Here is a 22,421-nt window from a genome sequence, read left to right as displayed (position 1 = left end):
CATTCATTTAGTTGAAAAATCTTTTAAACGCTTCATACACAAATAATAAAAGAACATAGGTGTAATTTATTCCACAACAATATTCAATTGAACATCCAAAAGGGAAAAAAATCCATTGATTAAATATATAAAAAACGAAAACAAGAAAAATGAATGCAAAAAAAATTATTTTACAATAAAAAAGAAAAAACAAGAAGGAATGATAATTTAAGCTGGAATTTTTGGTGAAAGAACTTTGATAGTTATACGATTCGCCGTTGTCGAAGTTGATGCTGTTGATGATTTTAGATTGGATCCGGTTGTTGTCGATAAAAGACGATGATCATCGATAGCCTTTGATGTTTTATTGTAAGTTGATGTTTTAAATGATGACAATTGCGATTGTTGTGGTGCTGATAATGCAAATGTTGATGTAGATTTTTTCAATACAAATTTTGCTGCTGACAACGATATCGAATGGTCCATTTCGACTGATCTATTTTTAGAAATATTATTATTGATTGTCGATGTGTTAGTTTTGGTGGTAGAGAAACTGGACAAAATTGGTCGATCATTCGATGGTGATGATGATGATGATGATGATGTTGATTTCAATGTCGATAATGATGATGATGATGATGGAATTTGTTTCACATGTTGATTGGACATTGTTTGGTTGGGAAAATTACGTCTAGGAAATACATTTAACAATGTCGTTATGGTCGGAGCCGATATTGTATTGGTAATGGATGAATTTGAATTCAACTTGTTTAATGATGATTCAACCGGTATCATATTGTCCAACGAATCATTGTCGTTATCCTGATGGTTTGATAATTTTAAAGATGATTTATGATCATCGACATTATTTTTATTATTATTGATTGATGATAATCGATAATGTTGATCCTCAACATCTTTATGTTTATCATTTTTATCTATACAATCCTTCACATCTTGACCAACATCATCATCAACATTATCATGGACATCGCCTTGCTGTTCATTCAAGCGATTATGATGAGGATGTTGTCGATTTTGTCTGCCAAACATTTTCTGATGTGCTATCCTAAATTCTTCCATTAAAAGTTCTATGCGGGTAAGAGAAAGAAAAATGATAGAAAAAATTGGGATAAATATTATTTTTGATCAATGAATGATGAATTTAATTTCAAAGTAATACATTGGAACTAGACATTTATGATAAAACAAAAAACAAAAAAAAACATTACATACCATGTTGTCGTTTTTTATTATCCGAAGCATCTTTGCTGCCAACACCTGAACATCCAACGCCATTGCTGCTATTACCGTTATCTTTTCCACCGCCAAAAGGTGGACGACGTAATAATTTATTTTTATCCACAGTTGAAATGGCCGATGAAGAATTATGATCCAAATGATTATTATCATCAATAATCGACGAATTATTATTGGATTCGATCGAATTCACTGGCCGTAAATGTCTTCGGCGACCATTCTCACCCATAGCTTTGATTTCTTCAAGAAATGAAAATTGTGGCATACATTGTCCATTGATTGCCGAATTAATTGTGCCCATTGGCGGTGATGATGGTGGTCGTGGTGGTTGTTGTATCATTACGTTCGATGAAGATAATGATGATGAGGGACAATTTGGTGATGAAGATGATATTGAAGATGTCGATGATCCTATAGTACTGTAATGATGTTGTTGTAATAATGATGAAGTTGTCGTCATAGTCGATGATGATGATGATGATGATTGACTTGGATGATGATAATGATGGCTACCATTATTATGAAGATGATTTCCATCAGCTATTTGGTGTTGTGCAGAATGATGATGATGATGATGCGAATGATATATGCTTTCTTTATTCAACAACAATTCTTTCCTGTATCAAATACAATGAAAAAAATCATGTTTATTGTTTGATAAACAGGACAAACATGGGCAAATTATTATCCTAAATTTTTCTGGCTAAAATTTCAAAATTTGAAAGGACAATCACAATTATGATTAAAATTGTTTATTTGGATTTCATTTTGACCAAAAAAAAAAACCTACGAGTACAAAGTACTTACTTTTCAATTTCTAATTTTTCTTTTTCTCTACAAAGTTTTTCATGTTCTTCGTTCAATTTTCGAGAAGCCTCAACAAGTTTCTCCTCTTTTTCCCGAACTTCCTGTAATATTCGAATCGAATTGGCTACAGCATTTGTTACTTGATCAACATGATGTACGTTTGTGAATAATGTTACGGGTGGTACTACTGGAGGTAAAACCGGAACAATTGATGATGATGGTATAGGATGTGCATAAGAAACATTGTCCACTGGAAAAGTAGACGGCCGATTACAAATTGACTGTTGTTGTTGCTGATATTCATCCTTGGAACGTTGACGTTTACAACAACATCGATTTTTTTCACAAGAATTCAACGAAGACGATGATAATGATGATGACGAACCTGGTGAAGCATTGATGGAAGATGCAGAAATTTGAACCGAAGAATATGCAGAACAATAATTCGATGATGATGAAGATGATGCTGATGTAGTTCCAGTACCCTGAAATGTTGAGAGATTTGTTGATGCAGTTTTGTAATGCTGATGTGATTGATAAGTTGGGCTGTTTTTCGCTGGACTTTTATTTCCGGTTTTCACTGACACTAATGTCGAACTAGTAGAAGGTGGGGGTGGGACTGGCGGTGGTACCGGCACTGGTAATGGTGGATGTGGAACACTATATAAAACTTTACTTTTTGAACCATGTTTTTTATTATTGGTTGAAGTAGTAGAAATTCTTGACGATGGAATATTGTTTGATTTTGACTTTGATTTCGATGATTTCGAAGATGAACAGGATGTTGATGAAAAGTATTGCTGCTGTTGCTGTTGATGCTTAGTTGGCGATAAATAATGGCACTTGTTCAATGTTGTTTGTTGCTGTGATGAACCACCATTAGATGTGGAAGCATCATTGTTGATTGTACTATAATGATCACGGCTTAAAATGTGTGGCAAATAGAGTTGAACAACGAATAATAACTAAATATTAAATTCGAAAATACTTACCACTCAAATATATGTCTGGCAACACCTTTACGAACCAGAAGACTGATGTTCGTCAATGATTTGAGCATCGATATGGCACCATCAAAACCGATCACCGACACATCCAGATCGTTGACGCGAACAATTTGATCACCAATTTCAAGACCACATTTTTGAGCCAATTTACCTTCTTTAACATGTTGAATAAATATTCCCGGGCATGATGCCGGTCCATTGACAACCGAACAACCTAATGATGAACCTGGTTGATGACATTGAATATAAAGATGTTGTTCATTATAGTTGGCGCAATAAATTGGCCTTGATGTTGATGAAGGTGATGTTGATCCTGATGATGATGAGTTTGAAGGAAGTGTTGAATGTAATAAAGGCATCGATGGTGGTGATAATGGTCGATGATGATGATTATGAGAAGAAGGTGGTGGTGGCGGTGGTGGTTGTGGTGGTGGATGAATTAAAAGATCAGACTGATCATCAGAACTTGATAGATGATCATCCGATGTGGATGATATCGTTGATGAAGCAGGTGTAGTCAATGATGATGCAGACCGTGGACGTGTAGGATGATGTGTATGATGGCGATGATGATTATTATTATTATGATGATGATGATGATGTTGGTGATAAACGAATGAACTAACTTCGGATGATGATCCTGATGAGTGTGTTGCAGCCATCATTGTTCTAGCACCAGCATTGTTGATAGCTGACATTTCGACAACGTTATCACCATTACAGCTATATGTCATTGAACGTTGAGCACATAAACGTTTCCAAGTCAATTTATCACCAGGGCCTCGACCTTTAAATGGTACAACACCGACTGAACGAACACGAAGTGTAAGATCATTAGCTGACATACGAATCAATGCCACCACTTCATCATGAATGACACGATCCAATGGAAAACCATTTATGCGAAATATTTGATCACCAGGCTGATTAAGAATTACAAAAAAAGATAAATATTGCTATGAACTTTAAAACATTCTGTCACAGAAAAGAAACACTTACACAGAGGCCTTGTTTGTCAGCCAATGAATCTGGTTGTACGTCCGATACATAAAAGCCAATACCATGTTCCCAACCTATGGAATAACGAATGAAAAACGAAATCAAATTTAATAAAACTATTTATGGAATCGATAAATGTATAAAAAATAACTAATTCACGATATGATTGATATTTTGAGTAAATTCAAATTTTCGATACGAAATCAATGAAACGGTCTACAATGATGAATAATATAGCTAACAATTATCCTAATCATCATGTCATGTGTAATGTGTTAGTATGTCTGATCTATAGTAAAAGTTGTTGCGCTTGATGGCCGAATAATCTAATTATGTAACGGATAAGAAAAACTAAAAATCACGATATCAAAAATGACCGGTCAAACCTTGTGTCTTTCATGTGTCATGATGGTAGGGCAGAGAGAAAAAAGAAAAAAAAAAAGATCACAAACTGGCCAAATCAGATTTCATCGGTAACCAATATATCAGTGATCGAGAACGTGAGATCTCGTTTTTATCTGACACAAAAGAAAGTTAGAAAAGTTGAAAGCTCAAACATTGAAATCATTAAATGGGCTGAAAAAAAATTAATAACTTTCGATAATGCTTATTGGTAATTGATTGGCAGAAAAAAATATGTATAAATTCATTGACCGATTTTCATTTTCATATTGCTTCCGATGAATTTGTCAAGTTTGATTTTTTCATATTTTTATTTCAAATATTTTTTCCTTTCATCCATTCAACATGACCAAATTTGTTTGTTGTTGGCAGTGAACACTTTTGAGGTTTATGTTTTTACAATGTTGTTGTAAGCTAATTTACAAGATTTCTTCATTGTGATTGCATGCTGATTTACAGGTGAAAACATAGTTATAAAAACAATAAAAACAACACAAAATTAAGATTAATCGCAAACAATATATTGTTGTTGTCAATCCACCCTGATTTTCATCTGTTTTAATCTTATTCCAATAACATTATATTGTATTGTATGCAAAAAAAAGAGGGGAAAAAATGATCCATACTGTAATCAATCACATAGACATATATATACAACAATGATGGCTGATAATCAACATTTTTTTTTGCGAATGTTATAATAACTGCATACAGAATGCCGGAAAAAAGTAAAGTATTCAAATTTTATTTGACCATAGAGTTATGTAATCATTGGTGTAGTCCCAATTGTCGGACATCTTGGTCAGTCGGTCATATAAAATAAAAAAAAACGTTTTTTCCCGTTTTAGTCAGTAGACAGTAGACATACACTTGTGGGATAAAAAAAAATTTTCTACATAAACTGGACATATATGAAATGTTCTTGTTGTTGAAGATGATGTGATAGAAAGTTGTCCATTTTATCACATCATACATTGGACCAGACTAAAAAAAAACAATTGAAAAGGAAAAAAATTTCAAGGAATGGGAGCTTCCTTTTTTTCTCTTTTTTTTGTACCATTGTAATATATTCCTGACCATTTTTAATTAGACCGAATGATGAAAAATCAAGAGGCAGGTATGAGAATATGAGAAAATTAACATGAGAAGATCAAAGCATTCATTATTGCCATATATCATTGTCATAACTATGGTGAAAACGATTCAATCAATTTCATTTTCAAAAAAAAAACACACTTACCACCACGAATTGAAAATCCTAACGATTGATTTTGATCAGTACGACGAAGTCGAACATTACGACATTTGCCAATAAATAATGTACCAGATGTATTTGTTGAATTATATGATGAACAAATATTTGGATTCGATGCGTTGTTATTGCTGTTGTTCCTAGTACACATGGTAGATGAATCACCATTACAACATATATCCATCATTGATGATGATGATCCGGGTATAGGTGACCAACAACACATTGCACAATCACCACCATCATTCAAATTATTATTAATTAAATGATCTTTGTTATGATGTGAAACAGCATGATGAATACCGTTGTCGATTGCCGTTAATAAACAACTGGTTGATTTTGCTGGAGATAATTTATGTGGCATTACAACCATTTTTGATCGGGTCTTTGATTGACCAAAATTAAAATGAACAAAAAAGCCAAATAGAATTACGAGAACATAATCAGATTATTGGATGAAAAAAAATGGATCAACACAATCACGAAATGATCTTGGCGATTAATCGATAATGAACAAATAATGATGGACAATGAATTGAATATGCATACAAATGTTATGCATGAACAGATTTGTAAATTCAAATGATCGAGTTGTGTTGGCGTTAAAGAAACGAATCTCTTAAGATGGATCCAATGACGAAGCTAGTCATTCACTGTATTTCGATCGAAATGGGAGAAAATCATCTTTTCAACAAAAGACCGGGGATTTTTTTCTTCGTCTCTATGATGAAAAATCATTCCAAACAAAAAGAGACAAACAGAGCGGCTTTCAACCTGAATAAAATGAAAAAAAAGAGAAATAGAGAAAATCGTGAATAAATAAAAATAAAAAAAAAATACAACTAAGGTATGGCAATTCAATCATTTTCAATCAATTCAAATAGAGAAAAAAAAACTTTTTATTTTTCCATGAAATAATAAAAATTTCTGGTGGAAAAAAAATGTTTCTGGTTAAATTATAAAAATTCATAATAAACAACAATTGATAGAAAAATGAAAACAAATTATCATACACGTGTGTTTATGGATCAACAATTGTCTCTGAATTGTTCTAGTCATGATTTTTTTTTTTCATTAACTTTTGCATCCAAAACAATTTAACGTCAACGAATTACGATTATTAATGATGATGATGATGATGATGATGATGATTATCATTTTATTAGGCAAATGTATTTTCCATTCAAAAAACAGTACCAAAAAAAAAACTTCGAACAAACAAGGAAAAATTATTTTATAAATTAAAGCAATAATAGTGGATCCTTTTTTTGGTCAAAAATAATACACGAAAGAAAAAAAAAACAAACCTGCTTTAATTTTTATATTAACAATTTTTCCTTGGCTATAATCACGTAATTTGTGTTCATGTGGGCGTCGAATGAGATGTATTTGATCCAAAGAAAAAAAAACAAACGATTGGTTATTTGTGTAAAAAAAAATGTTTACGTGTTTATCTCATAATGTAATGACCGATGTTTATGTGTGAAAAGTAGGTGTGCGTATGACACATGAGCATCATTTTGGTAAAAATCTAATAATCATAAATGGATCTAATTCAATTGGAATGGTGTCTAAAAAAAAAAAAAAAAATATAAACATAACGTGTATAGAGATGGACGAAATTTGGGAAAAAAATTCAATCTATCGATAATACAAAACATAAATTTCATGATGAGATTGTGTTTTTTCTCATTATGATCATCATCATCATCATCATCGAACATCGAACATGATGAGAATTTTTTTTTATTTACTGACTGACCGATCGATCGAACTATCTAGTCAGTTTTCTTAATTTAGAAAATAAATCCAAATACCGGCCACACAGACAAAATTGTGATCATAATATCATCATCATAATCGGTTCGCGTAAATATTATAGTTTTGATTCAAAACATAATGGAAAGCAGATGATAAAGATCAAATGTAATTTTTTTTTTTGGTTAGTAAAAAAATAATAATATCAGAACAAATAAACAAACAAATGTTTAACCAATTTTTATGATTTCACAGACTATTGTGATGTGAAGAAGCAAAAAAAAAAATCCAAATCGGAAAAAGTTTCACAGAATACAGATGGATTTTGGTTTAGCTCTTTATATTACACACACACACACACACAATGAAAGATGTGTATCATGAATGAAAAAGTTGAAAAAAAAGAAAGTTAAAACAGGATTCCACCACCAACCGCGTTGACAACCGTATACCATGTCAATGTTTTTGGTTGGTACTATCCATTATCCATTATTTCAAACCACAACAACGACTGCCAAAACAAAAAAAAACAGATGAAGACTGGTCACTTGTTGATCCATCAAAAAAGAAGATTTCAAAATCTATTTTTTTTTCGAATGATAAATCGGACACATGAAATAAAAATGCCGTTCAAACAGTATATAGAGACAAACACTCAAATATAAAATGAAAAGATCTATTTTTTTTCTTTCATACCCGAACATCATCAACATGGTTTATTTTGAAACTTGGCCATCATCATCATTGTCAAAATAATGGTTGTTCATTCATTTATATATATATGGAATCCAAATGATCAATTATTGATTGATTGATAAAGATCGATTTGCCATGATTGCTTTTTCTTTTGCTACTATCAACCGTTCCAAATAATTGACCAGACAGAAGAAAATAACATTGGGAAATTGAACACTGTAAGCAATGATAGTATTATTATTATTATTATATCATCTACATTCAATGTTTTTATTTTCAATTTTAGCTGTGAATTAAAATAAAAAATAAAATAATTTCTACACATCCATTCATCAGATATTTTTCCTGTGATGATAACAAGATATATAACATATGAAGCAATAAAATGAATTACCATCCGACATGAAGAACAAAGAAAAAATCACACCAAATTAAATAGTGAATACAAATTTGATGATGATCATGTTCGATTGGATCCTTGTGTGTGTGTGTATGTACACCATATACAATCGATTCGCAAGTTTAATTGATGTCCGGGTGAATCATTCGAAAATCATACAATCACCGATCGAATCAAATCAAGATTTAATTTAATTCAATGATAGTAGCATCATTGTTTCTTTTACTTTTCGGTTTATTGCTCTATATAATCATCTTTAGTTGGGATAGGATTTTCTTCAAAGAAAAAACAATAGAAAGATTGAAATACCAATGATGATGATGATGAGCAACGAAGGATTTATAGTTTTATTCGTTTTTTATAAATTTTTATTTTTGGGTAGAAAAAAAAATCGAAATTTATGCACACCGAAAATCCAAAAAGGTGGTTATCATCGTGAATGTTTTAAAGATGAAACAACGTTCATTTTCTATAGAAATAAAAATGATCATTTACGACTGAAAAAAGATGGCTGGTTGAAACCAAAAAAAAAAGTGAAATAAAATAAAAACAGCAATGGATCGTGATCTGAAAAATAGATTTCATTTCTTATTCAACATTATGAAAAACAACACAACAAAACCTATCCAGTCATCATCATCATCATCATTATCAGTGGCTGAAAGGTATTACACATCTTGTAAACATGTTAACGCACACACACAAACATTGACCACTTCTCACAGAAAACAAAACAAAACAAAAAATTATGGCTATATCTGGAAGAATACAAAAAATCTAACATATCATATATAGACAATGATGAAGATAATGATTTCCGATTGCTATAATGATGATGATAATGATGATGAGAATTGAATACCAAATCATTATATGGCTACGACTATGATGATGAAAAAATAAATTTTTTAAAAAATGAAAATTTACTTTCATCATCATTTTTATCATTGAATTTTGATTGAATTTTTTTTTTTGGCTAAACAGGAACAAAAAAAAATATATGATCTATACACATTTTAAAATTCACAAGACAGAAAAAAATGGTGTGTACCCAAAAATAATCATTATATTTTGATCCGAATTTTTTTTTTTGGAGAAAGAAAAATCATTTGAATCATTTTTTCTTGTTCCGTTTGTGTAATATTGAAATTTTTTTTTGAATCTATTTCACACACTCATACAATAAATTGTTCAACCAAACATAACCAGAATGACTGTATTCGGAAATGCAAAAAACTATGCAAAAAAATAGAAAATCGATTTCGATGTTACTTGTTCGTTCCCCTTTCATCATACATAACGATCATGGGAAAAAAATTGGTAGCCATAATAATAGGACAAAAAAAAAATTTAATAAATTCAATCAATGTATACATGCAACGGGAAAATTTGGAGCAAAAAAAAAAACAAAAAATGAAATTTTCAACCACAAAACAAGCGATGTCTTTATGTTATATAATTTTAATCTGATAAAAAAAAATATTTAGTTTTCATGCAAAAAAAAACAAGTCGAATAAACAATACTATTACAAAAACCACACCCAAAAAAAAAAAAAAATGTTTGTTAAACTCAAATAGACGTGTCCAACATGATGACCAATTGAAAAAAATAAACAAAATCAATGATCAATAAATCTTGTTTCTTTTTTTTATATTTGCAAAACCATCCATAATCTATTTGGATTGAATAATTATATTGAAATCAACTATGGATCAAATGAATACGACGAAATAAATACAAGAGATGGATTATTTGAAATTGATCCAAATTAAAAATCTATATAATTAAAAAAACATCAAATCGAATGGGCTACTCGTGTTTTTTTTTCTCATTGATTGTTTGAAATTTCGAATGTTTATTGTGATTATTATTATATCCGCGGGTAATGTTCAACTCATCGACAAATCTCAAAGATGAAAATAAAAAAAAAAGATATGTAGGCAAATTTGAAAAAAGCGCTTAAACTATGAATAAATTACCATACCTTTCGTAATTTATACTACTATTTCTCCAACATTAGACCATGATCATAACCATAATTTTCGATGCTAATGATGATGATGATGATGATTAAGCAATGTAAAATGTACCAATCGAATGAAATCGATGCATTGAAATGATGGAAATAAAAACATTGCATATTTAATCCAGACTGAAAACGGAAATTATTTTCCCTACACAATCATACAGTTTGAGTTTAGTTGAATTCATAAAAATGTAAATATTTGAAGAGAACAAAATCAAAATGATAAAATTATGACCATCGTCATGATGTAAGCGTCATTATTATAAATGTGATTCATATAGGGAAAAATCGACAGACCGAATCATTGCACCTACAGTGTGATAATATTAGATAGGTTGGTATACAAATCAAGATTCATAGTTTACTAGATTTACCTGAATTGATGGGAAATAAAGCAAACGAATAAATAAAAGAATCGGATATGACCAAGGACAATGACAATGATGATGATAATCATGTATAGAGTAGTAATCAGGTTCTATATGAATGGAATAAAAAGAATGGTCGTTGTCGTTATAAAATGTACATCATCATTATCAACCATCCTAACGATACCCATATGGCATATATGGCAAACGAAATCATTTCTTTATCCGGTTTATGAATGAATGAGTCACATCATCATCATCATTATATGATCACATGTCCCGAATCATATGCATGGATAAATCTCTAATAGACAAAATAAAAAACAGTTCGATGGTTGGAAACCGACCAAACAAAACAATTATAAACATTAAAAAAAAATGTTGTATATGTGCACATTGACATTGTGTTCAGTGAACCATATCTTCATGATCATCAACAAAATGTGAGAGAAAAAAAAAATCTAACTATTCGAGATTGACATTGTGTTTTTTCTATATTTCAAGGATGTATATCTGAATTAAATGAGCAAATAATCATAACATTTTATTTGTAATCACCATAAGTAATGCTATTCTGTCCATTTTGATAAGAAAAAAAAGAATGAAAAAATAGATTAAAAGGTGAGAAATGTAAAACAAAAAAAACAACAACAACAAAGAATTCGAAAGAGAAGAATTGAAAAAATAGATCATCCATGATTAGGATGATTATACTATATCGCATCTAAGATCATGAATGAATGAACGAACTGGTCGATTGCCATTTTTCACACCAAGAACCAAGAAATTAAAATTGTTTTGAAAAAAATAGGACAGATTCTTCATTAGTAAAAAAAATAGATCAAATAAGCTGGTTCATTCATCATGAGAATTTTTACAAGATCATTCGTGGTTTACATTCATTCTATTCACACATTGATGTTTAAAAAGAATCAAAAAAAAAAATCTAATCAAATCCAATAAAATCAATCGATCAATCAATCATTCAATTATTTGTAAATCTAAATACAACTAACCATGATCTAACACATACATTAATGATAATGATGATGAATAACAAGTGATGATCTAGTTTAGTCATATTGTAAACTGGATATCTTTTTTTTCCTATTTAATGACAAATGAATCAAATGGAAAAAAAACCTGTTGATTTTCAATTGTTCTCAATTTCTATTACCTAATCATTGTCATTATGTTTTATTTCTTTGATCATTAGATTTTTTTTTATTGAGCATTCATTCACTTATTCAATGGTATATTTGATGAATATCGTTTCTTCTTATCATTTTCATGAAATCCCAGGAAGTAGCTAAAATTTCATGATTCGGAGAAAATATAGAAAAAATTACAAAAAAAATGGATTAAGGTATCAGTTTCTTAATTAATTTAAAGAAATTAATCAACATCAAATCAATTATCACTTGTTGATTTTGATTGCAAAAAGAAATGCAAAAAAAAAAATTTAATTTGCCTTAAAAATTTTTCAATTTTCGTAATCTCATTTCATTCAATTGTTATTTTCCGATGGCCACCGTTTTTCATTTCTTTCAATAGTTTTTTTTTAGTGAATAGAAAAAAAATACAAGCTTCCGCTAGTATAATCAACGATGACGACATTTATTTGATGGATTTCCATCCACTTCAACTCTGACAATCTTAATTCATTTTCTCATCATCATCATCATCATCATTTTTATTTTCTCTCGGTTATAGTAACATTCTACAAAATGTTAATGATGTTGATGATGATTACCTTGATTAGATAACTGGACAAAATCGTTTCCGATGGTTAAAAGATAGAAAAAAAAATTTTTTTTCCAGGTGTTCGCAGACAAGTTAAAAGCAAGTAACCACAATGTTTTAAGTATGTCCGATATGCAGTAATATATGATGATGTATTGGACAAAGTTTTATTTTTCATTTCTGAAATTGATCTTCATCATCCGATGGATGATGTAAACATCAGGAAATCGGTTCCATTGAATATATCATATTATGTGTGATGTTTTCTTCCTGTACAAAAAAAAACTACAGTAATATTTCCATGGATTACGGTTATTTCAGATTGTTGTTGTTGTTGTTGTTGCAATCTTGTTGAAGGTGATTGCTACCGTGAACGGTCAATATCGTCATGATTTTTGTTCATAAAACAAACCAGAACAAACAAGGAACGTTAAAAAAAATTTCATTTTCCGATCTTTAAAATGAATGATACGGGAAAAGAACCCGAAAAAAATTGAATAAAAAGATAAAATAGGTACCATTTAAATACATTACGGAATCGTATCGTAACGTTTTTTTTTGCATGTCATTCATTTGTCGTAAATGTCGGAAATGAACAATAAGGAAAACTAAAAAAAAAAAAATCAAGTTCAAATCAAAATGAACAAAAAAAAATACAATCGAAAATATCGATATCAAATCAAATCCATGATGATCCATCCCGTTATACAAGTACTACCAATCACTAACAGCATCAATGTATTATTGGCCATAAAGATCAATTTTGTTTTTGTCATTTGAATCCGTTCCATTTGAATGCTCAACATTGCATATATGACATGATATGATGACGATGACGATGAAGACACCTACAATTATTGATAGCAACAAAAGCAGACAATTTTAAGATGGGAAAAGAAAAGAACAAAATAAAAATCTTATTATTATATATGTCACAGTAACTATCCGTTTTCAAAAAAAAAAAAAAAAAAAAAAAAATGAACAATATCTGTAATTTAAACTCAGTCAAAAAAAAAAAATAATAATAATAAACGGAATCAAGTCATCGAAAAGACAAAAGAACAGAAATAGAAATGATTATCATTACGCAGAAAATTATAGCCGATGATGATGATGATGATGAGCATAATTTTGATCAACATCGGCAATACATGTAATTGAAGTGAAAACCTATTATGAAAATTCAAAAATAATGACGATGAAGATGATGATGATTATGATGATGACATTCAAATCGGATGGAAATCATTGAAAAAAAAATCAAAGAATTTATATTGCTTGTTCAATTACAATCAATGTATTGAATTATATGAAATAAATGGAAAAATTGATGAATCTCAATTTTTTTCAAATTAAAGATTCACTGCTGATACAAATTTATTCATGGAAATAATTTGATTTGAAAAAAAAAATTTGGTGGCCAAAACATAAAATTAAATGAAATGAAATGAAACGAAACAATATGTTTATGTGGAACAAATTTTTGTTTTTTTTTCTCACGGTAAATCATTCATCCATCCATTTTGGTAACAATAATTACGAAACAAACTTAACAGTACTTTTTTCTGGTTGGCAAGATTCATAAAAGACGATGACAATAGCGAAAAATGATGATTACAGCTCATTGACATATATGATGTTTCATCATAAATTTTTTCAACATTTGACGGAAAATAAAAAAAAAATTCGGACACACACGCATCTATCACACACGTGTAATCTTTTTTTTTGTTTTGTCTTTTTTTAGGATCCATATGTCCATTGTGAGAAAACTTATTTACAATGATCATTCACAATTTTTGACCAACCACTTTTACTTGTCACTTTTTTATTCGATCAAAAAAAAAAAAAAAAAATCTATAAACAAGAATGAACAATAAAGAAAATGGATAATCGTTTTTTTTCCAATGTATGCGTTCTAATTTTATATCCAGAAAAAAAAATTTCTTTACCATCATCACGATGATGGTCATCATAATCATTATTGTCGAAAGTTTCCATAATTAGATTGATGGATCTACAATGACCCATTGAGATCGATTTTAAATTCAGCGTCGGTGTATTATCATCATCTTTATATATAATCAATTATCATCTTTCTGTGTATCCATCCAATGCTTTAAAACAACAAAAACAGTAATGATCATATAGTCTTAGTTTTTTAATTTTTCTATGAATTAAAATGCCTTATTGAATCATACAATAATCTGTGTATATTTATCCACGTCAATTGTGTGTGTGTGTGTGTGTGTAGGTCGAAATAATCATTAACCATTGTATAAAAATTTCAAAGTTCACTTTCAATGTGAAAAAACAAAAAATGTTCGTTTATTCGATTTTATTATGGAAAAATGTTCATTTTTGGACAAAGAAAATATGGTTTTTTTGGCTGATAAAAAAAAATATTTCACGTGTACAGAAGCTTTTAATGATCGAATTTGATGAATATCCGATGATTTTTGTTCACCTCGAACCAAGAACAAAAAAAAACGACAACAACAAACAAATTATCCAAAATTTCCACATATATTTGTTTTCTTTAAGCCATTATAATGATAGACAATCGAATCATTTGAAGGAGAAAAGAAAATTTTTGTTACAATCGAACGATTGAAATTGTCCAAAAAACATTTCCTTAAATCGTATTTTTTTTTTGATGTTTGGGGACAACAACAAAAACAAAAACAAAAAAACAAAACAAAATTATTTGAAGGTAAAATTATACAAAACAAACAAAGTCAATATAATCTCTTATAATCTCATATGGATAGTTTGTTTGAATTTTTTGTTTTTTTTTATGGAATTTAGTAACCACAATGGTGCAAAGATCAATAGCAATAACGTGCCATCATCTCCTTGAATTTTGCATGTACTATTGTATCGATTTTTTGTCGATATTTTTTTCCCCACTTTTGATTGATTGATTGATAGATCAATGTATGTATGATGCATTTTATAGACACATCCATCAATATTCAAAACTTTTTTTTCAAACTAATGTAATTATTTATTCAAAAATGAGTAGATAGAAACCAATTTAAAACTACCATTTTTTTTGAATACGGAGATGGTAAAAAAAAGTTCTTTTTCAATGAAAAGAAATGATGACACACATAAATAAACTGACAAACACAATGATTGACGTTCTGGTGACAATAATGACATAATCAAATGAATTGGATCACGAACCATTGTTAGATTTTGCAAATTTTTTTTTCTTATCTTGTGTCTCTTTTTATCAATTCAAATCATTTCTATTGGATAAATTTAAAAAATTCAATCAAGTGAATCCACAAAAAGTTTGAGAATAAAAAACAAAACAACAAGACTATTGTCACATTGGAGTTTGAGAAATTTGAAAGCAAACAACAAAAATTAAATCTGTTAATTTTCATTAGGTCAACATGAACATCAATGATCATAAATTTTCCGATCAAAATGAATAATTTATATTGAATTTGTATAATCTTCAGATCAATTCAATCGTATTTATTCAGCTGATTTTTCTATAAAAAAATAAGAAATTTTTTTTTTGAGAAAAAAAAACATGCTGACCTAATTCAGGATTATCTTGTTAACTACTTTTATTTTTTTTTCTATCAAGTTAACAAAAATATCCAGAATTAAGTTTTTATAATAATCATCACTAATTTGCTAGTGAATGTTGTAAACAAACAATCAAAAACGATAACGATAATTCATGAGGAAAAACTTTAAAATCCAATTATTTCGAGTAAAATCATTGTCTGATTTAGAAAAAAAAATAAATTCATTAAAAAAATCGATTAAAATAGCTAGGTATCACTTTTTTGACCGATAAAATTAATAATTGATAATTGCAATGATAATTTAAGATTTTTTTTTGAAAAAATTGCTTCATAACTAATATTTTTCTCTTCATCTGAATTCAATTTCATTTTTGTTTTTTATTTCTAATATCAAAATTCTTCCAAATATAAAAAACGACAAACGTCAAATCGTTGTCACTTGTTGATTGTGTCTGGTTTTTTTTCTGTAGTGAAAGTTTTGAAGGTGTCAATCTTTTTTCTTTTCTTTTCTTTTCTTTGGAACGACTATGGAACAACGAACCCTTCAACAATAGAGAAAAAATCATTTCTGTTTTCTGGCTTCCAAGTGTGTGTGTATATATAAATCAACCTAATTCAAATAAATCGATTTGAATGAATGATTCGAAAATTGAATTACCATTCACAATTGAATAGGCAAAACAAAATGTAGAAAAAAAAATTGTCGACAACAAAATTCAAGCCTAAACAAATTTGAATTTTCTGCGGGAAAAAGGTTAATTGAATTTGAAATCTTCGAAAAGAAATTTAGTACTGAAATAGTGTCGATCGCAAACAAAAAAAAATTGAATCATGGAAAGAGTATCACTCGTGGAAAAAAATTACAAGAAAAAAAAATCAATCAAATTCGAAATTGAATTGATTTTGATCCGATTGGGTGAATCGATGATTCTTTGCTTTATAAGCAAAAAACCAGATTTTATGTGTAAGTGGGTATGATCAATATTAATGAATTTATAATTAAAATCTATTATGGCCAATCAACTGAATTGATTCAGCTATTCTTCCAAACCGATTACTTGTCTAATTTCGATTAAATCTTATTTTTATTTATCACGCATCCATCCACAAACATCATCGATCATCAAATTACAACATAATGGCAAAATTTGTTGCTGCAAATAAGATTTGTTGTTGATTAACTGATTGAATACATTTAGATTTTTATTTCATTTAGGATCACCATTGAATGATGATCATCAATGAGTACAAATATTTAGACTGCCTCCAAACCATATTTTATATTTTGTTTCATATAGTAATTTCATTTATTCAATATGGTCAATGAAAACAAAAAATTGTTTTTTTTTGCTGATTATCCCATGTGAAAATAAAACAATAACCCCAAAGACAATTCAATCATCCAGAAGATGTTTCTAATTACTATCACGACAATCAACATCATCTCTAGAGGAGAATGATTTATCTTTGAGAGAAAGTGATTAGGTTTTTGTTTTTTATTTTCTCATTGCTTTCGTTTATTGGCCGGGTTAAAATTGGAATTGGTCATAAGTGTCCATGATGATGTTAATGTTGATGGACGGGAGGTTTTTTCTTTACTTCATTCATTCATTTATTTTGTTTCTACATATTGTATCTGATTGATTAGAAGGAAAAGTGAAAAACAGGAAATTTTTTTTTCATCTCTTTTGATCAACAATGGTGATGATGATGATGATGTGTATGTACGCAAAGAAATTCAATTGATCATCCAACTGTCATTATCATCATTGCTCGTGGTCATTACATTATTATGCACATTTTTGAGATATTTTTTTCCTCATTACCATCCGGATCAATAGAGCGAAAGGGGGATTTTAAAAAGATTGATTAAGATAAAAGAGGATGTGTGCGTAGAATTTTTTTTTTTTTTTTTTTGAGTGTGTGTGTTTGTGTGTCATTGGGAAGACAAATAAATGTTTTGCTTATTTGGTATTTTTCATTAAGGAGGTAGATGTAATTACTAAAGGGGAATAAACTTATGGATAAATGATTGTGGTCATTTCATTGCGATTATAGTATTGACGATTTCCTGTAATATTGCTATAGAATAGCAAAATGATTTCAAGTGAACCGATAAATTAATGTTGAATGCAATCAACCGATTCAAATATATTTGGATCCTTGATTGATAGCTATGATCAAAATAATTTTTCTTAATGTTAGATAATATAATCAGTTTAAGTGGATTAAAGCCGGATCGAACCTTATCTATTGTGTTGAACTTAAAATCAGATAAATCAATCAAATACAGTATAAAACGTTCACGAAAATGACGAGAAAAACAACGAGAAAACTTTTTTATTTGTTATTATTGCATACACGCCTGAAATATAAAAAAAAATCGAATCGTAATCGTTAAGAAACAAAAAATGGAATCACCAAACGCACGACAATTGTCCATTTGGATCTTATTGTTGGTCATCGCCATCATGTTCGTCGCGATTGATATGACAATCGCTTGTAAAGGTAATGGTGAACCATGCAGTAGTGATACTGATTGTTGTTCACATATTTGTGATACAAGATTTCCACCACATGCTTGCATTGGTGATTAATTCGAATAAAATCTTCATTTTATTATAAACGATTAAATTGTTTAATTAAAGACAATTATGAAGAATAAAAATAAAAAATTCACTCATTTCTGTTTGTTTATGTTATTTGTAAAGAATTCTTAAATAGAGATTATTTAAATATAATCATCATATAATATACACATGAAATACATCTTTTTCAGGCATCCTTTACAAAAATCCGATCAATGGATCAATAATAGCATCATTGAAGATTAAAAGATTATGAAGAGAAAAAAACTTGAATAGAAAAAAATCCATTCACACGCATCAACAAGTGTTAACAATATCGGTAATAACAAACTATATATGAAAACTAGCCAAAATCTCTAATCCATCGTGTGTCATGTCATTGAAGAATCATTATCACTGCCATCATGTTGATGATGATTTATTATGGTTGGCGGTGACATTCCATTTATATTCTGATGATCATTATTAAGATGATTATAATTATGATTGAGACCGTTTTGTTGTTGATGGTTTATATTTTCATGGTTATTTTCCTGATTCGATTCATGTTGTTGATGATGATGTTGTATAAAATTCGGTCGTTGTGCAAGCGGTGCTTGAATAGCAATGGCTTGATGTGGACCAGAAAATATAAATGAATTTTGTGGCTGTTGTTCAGAAATAGAAATGACTTGATTCTGTGTGGATTGTTGTATATTATCGACAATATGAGCAGCTGATAATTGTTTGGTGACCTGGTTGAGATCATCCATCACGTGAACAATCATACAAATCGTCTCTAAACAAACAAAGCAGAATGATAATCAATATCTCAATCAATCGAACAAAACATGTTACCTCCAAAACATTGACCAGTAATGGCAGAAAAACGCCATTGCGATTCATAAAGGCCTGGTTTATCTGGCGAGGTAAACTGCATTTGCAATGTCCACGATTGTCCAGGTTGTAGTTCAGGCAGAAGAAAACGCTCTTCATGAGTCATTTGATGGCCACCATAGAATTTTAAAGTATATCCATATGGCCATGGTTCATCACCTGTCGTAACGAATGAAAAACAAATTCATTTCTAATAGAAAAATCATTTTCCATAGAAAACTGCCAAAAAACAGTTCTCTCTCCTAAACATTGAATTTTTTTCATCTTATAGGAACTGTCATAATTTTAGACAACTTTCAAAATTATTAATAACTCTCAACACCGAAAACACAAATAATAATGATTTCACTAAAAATAGTATCATGTACATATGCACCGAAATCTATGATGATTCGGGAAACCGAATCAAACAAAAAAAACGAACCTGAATTAGTAACAGTGCAATGATAAGTGAATGAACTGTTGGGCAAACATTCACATATATTCGGTTCCGGTTTAATCTGTATTTCTGGCAATTTTAGCTGATGATTTTTGGGTAATGTAGATTCATAATCAAAATACGAACATATTGCTGCTTGTAAATTCCTAAAAAAAAATTATAGAAGAAATTACAATTAAAAAAATTGAATTGATACATTTAAATATTATACTTACCAATTGTTCATGTCTAACCAGAATTCAGCCATCGAATCTGAACATTTTTCACCAAGCAACAGATTAAATTGTTTGACCAATACATCACGATCAGTTGTATTGAGACAAGAGAATTTTTGCAACAATTCCGACGTGATTGGATCAGTTGAATCCGACGATGAAGAGTTGTTTGTGAGATCAACATCCATTTTTGATCAGAAATGTATTTTCTTTTTGTTGTTTTTGAGGTTCAATATAAGCTTTAAATATTGGTTGATAATTAAAGATTCAAAGAAATAACGGCAGCAATAATTTAGACCAAGTCCAAAATAAGAAATAATTGATCGAACCTTATTCAAATTAATATGATTAAAACAATAATGATGATGATGATGATAATGGGAATTGACTAATGGCCATCGGACTTATAGAAGTTGGATAATTGTCAGCATTTATGCAGAAAAAAAAATTTAAAAAATGACTTATTTTATGATTTTTTTTCACTTTGTGCTGAACAGTGATTATTAAATGTCGTCGTCGTCGTAGTTGCTCACTTGTTGTCTGATTCAATTGCAATGTATATGAATTGTTTTGTGCATATATAAAGTCGAGGTCATCAAATTCGAAGAAAAAATGTCTATAACGTTCGTTCAGCTTTCACAGGATTTTTATTTTCAGATGAGAAATGGATGCTGTTGCACAAACATACAAGCGCCCACTTTCATTTCCATTCAATTTTGATTAGGATTGTCCTTGGTTCGTTTGGGTCGTCCGTTATTTTATTATTTGTTTTTTAAAGCAAATTTTTTTCTTTTTCCACGTTTGTCCAAAGCAATATACAGATAGCTGACAAAATGAATGTTTTGTCAAAAATCACTATTTTTAGGCAGAAAAAACTGGCATCGATCGATTTGTTAAAATTGTTGATAACAATAATTCTAAGGGTTAGAGTGCATCAACATCAGCTAAAAAAACAAATGAAAAAAAACCTGAATGAATGATTCGATTACATAGATAAAAATGCATTTATCAAATAATAATTACACAAAAAAAACTTGCCATTCGATAATCAAAATATCAATTTTACGAGAACAATATTGAGACAAAATCAAATACTAAAAACAAACAAAAGTTTCCGGATTCGTGTTCGATTTGTTGTTGTTGTTGTTGTTTAATTTGGCAATTTTACTTGCATATTATTCACATACCCATTTCAGGTCGTTGTCGTTTTCGTTTGGATATTCGATTCTTGTTGATGGTTGTCGTTGTTTGGATTAATCGATGGATGCTACTCACAAAACATCACACCACTTGCTGATGATGATCATACGGCTATCAAAATTGTAAATGCATGCGTACTAAACAAATAATAACGTAAAATATAGCCAGTTTGCTGCTTGTCGTCGTTGTTTACACACATCACACAATGAAAATTTTTTTTTTTTTTTGAGTAAAGTCTCAATGAACACGTTTTTGCATATCATGACGCTTGTTTACGCTTCAAACATCATCATTATATATGTTAACAGCGCCATTTATCATACATTGTGACTATGGCCAGAAAACATACGCAATACAAATGTGATTCGACAGCATCATCATCAAAAACAGAACGAGAAAAAAATGAGCTATTCTTTGATGACGTACCATAATATGGGTTCGATATATATCTATTCATGACTAATCATTATTAATTGATGGGTAATTAAACGAATTATTATTTATAAAAAAGAGAATTTAGGATTTTTTCAATGCTTTGAAGCAATCTTTTGAAACATATATCTCATTGAATTCATCTCATCATAACAATCAAAAATCAATCACATTTTTTTATACTGATTATTACTTTTGTATCAAATTCAATCAAACCAAGTCATCAATAAGGTTAGTAGTTGAATTTTATTTTGAATTGCAAAAAAAGTGTTGAATAATGGCCAAAAAAAATCGTTACGAACATTGGTTTTTATCATTTTCAAATCGCGATTTAGTTAGTTTTTTACTTAAATTTTCTTATCAATCAAGTATCGACATACAGCAACATCTTTTCAGAACACTGTCATTATCATTCACAAACTCTT

The 22,421-nt window shown here is 29.5% G+C and overlaps 3 protein-coding genes across 14 annotated transcripts in view; 1 reads left to right on the top strand and 2 right to left on the bottom strand.

Annotated features, from left to right (window-relative positions):
- Nucleotides 1-22,421, top strand: part of LOC124494542 (DNA-binding protein SMUBP-2-like) — a 102,972-nt gene that overhangs the window by 76,427 nt on the left and 4,124 nt on the right. Inside the window, exon 1 of one of the 3 annotated variants that reach the window (XM_075728992.1) lies at nucleotides 21,954-22,227. The exons of 1 other annotated variant lie outside the window; for it this stretch is intronic. The gene's annotated coding sequence lies outside the window, so the exon portion shown is untranslated. Of the gene's footprint in view, nucleotides 1-21,953; nucleotides 22,228-22,421 lie in introns of those variants that run through there. One more of the 3 variants, XM_075728994.1, reaches the window with a different exon arrangement.
- LOC124494597 (uncharacterized) lies at nucleotides 40-10,806 on the bottom strand. 5 transcript variants are annotated; one of them, XM_047057798.2, is made up of 7 exons: nucleotides 10,546-10,806; nucleotides 5,695-6,480; nucleotides 4,053-4,126; nucleotides 3,039-3,976; nucleotides 2,047-2,970; nucleotides 1,216-1,856; nucleotides 40-1,070 (listed from the first exon to the last, which is right to left on the bottom strand). In XM_047057798.2, the coding sequence occupies exons 2-7, from the start codon at nucleotides 6,077-6,079 to the stop codon at nucleotides 208-210; spliced, it is 3,825 nt and encodes a 1,274-aa protein (XP_046913754.2). In that variant the 5' UTR covers nucleotides 6,080-6,480; nucleotides 10,546-10,806; the 3' UTR covers nucleotides 40-207. The 5 variants fall into 5 exon arrangements, with proteins under 5 accessions (XP_046913754.2, XP_075585103.1, XP_046913752.2 ...); XM_075728988.1 differs by lacking the exon at nucleotides 10,546-10,806 and adding an exon at nucleotides 7,917-8,050; XM_047057796.2 differs by lacking the exon at nucleotides 10,546-10,806 and adding an exon at nucleotides 7,014-7,296.
- LOC124494553 (protein ILRUN) lies at nucleotides 18,844-21,730 on the bottom strand. 6 transcript variants are annotated; one of them, XM_075729003.1, is made up of 7 exons: nucleotides 21,552-21,688; nucleotides 21,388-21,458; nucleotides 20,694-21,308; nucleotides 20,365-20,603; nucleotides 20,135-20,295; nucleotides 19,672-19,869; nucleotides 18,844-19,612 (listed from the first exon to the last, which is right to left on the bottom strand). In XM_075729003.1, the coding sequence occupies exons 4-7, from the start codon at nucleotides 20,550-20,552 to the stop codon at nucleotides 19,206-19,208; spliced, it is 954 nt and encodes a 317-aa protein (XP_075585118.1). In that variant the 5' UTR covers nucleotides 20,553-20,603; nucleotides 20,694-21,308; nucleotides 21,388-21,458; nucleotides 21,552-21,688; the 3' UTR covers nucleotides 18,844-19,205. The 6 variants fall into 6 exon arrangements, with proteins under 6 accessions (XP_075585118.1, XP_075585113.1, XP_075585115.1 ...); XM_075728998.1 differs by having other exon boundaries at nucleotides 20,365-21,308; nucleotides 21,403-21,458; nucleotides 21,552-21,730; XM_075729000.1 differs by having other exon boundaries at nucleotides 20,365-21,332; nucleotides 21,552-21,725.

This window comes from Dermatophagoides farinae, chromosome 3 (genome assembly GCF_024713945.1).
Source record: "Dermatophagoides farinae isolate YC_2012a chromosome 3, ASM2471394v1, whole genome shotgun sequence".
Taxonomy (NCBI): Eukaryota; Metazoa; Arthropoda; class Arachnida; order Sarcoptiformes; family Pyroglyphidae; genus Dermatophagoides; species Dermatophagoides farinae.
The sequence above is the reverse complement of the archived record's forward strand: the minus strand, read 5'-3'. Positions and strand labels throughout refer to the sequence as shown.

Excerpts from the sequence above, each read along its gene's own strand:
- LOC124494597 (XM_047057798.2), bottom strand. The coding sequence starts at position 6,079 with ATGGTTGTAATGCCACATAAATTATCTCCAGCAAAATCAACCAGTTGT. Across the intron at positions 1,857-2,046 it reads GAAAAATTAGAAATTGAAAA|GAAAGAATTGTTGTTGAATA; the intron begins GTAAGTACTTTG and ends TATTTGATACAG. Across the intron at positions 1,071-1,215 it reads TAATAAAAAACGACAACATG|AACTTTTAATGGAAGAATTT; the intron begins GTATGTAATGTT and ends TTACCCGCATAG.
- LOC124494553 (XM_075728998.1), bottom strand. The coding sequence starts at position 20,552 with ATGGATGTTGATCTCACAAACAACTCTTCATCGTCGGATTCAACTGAT. Across the intron at positions 20,296-20,364 it reads TGGTTAGACATGAACAATTG|GAATTTACAAGCAGCAATAT; the intron begins GTAAGTATAATA and ends ATTTTTTTTTAG. Across the intron at positions 19,613-19,671 it reads TACTGGTCAATGTTTTGGAG|AGACGATTTGTATGATTGTT; the intron begins GTAACATGTTTT and ends TTGTTTGTTTAG.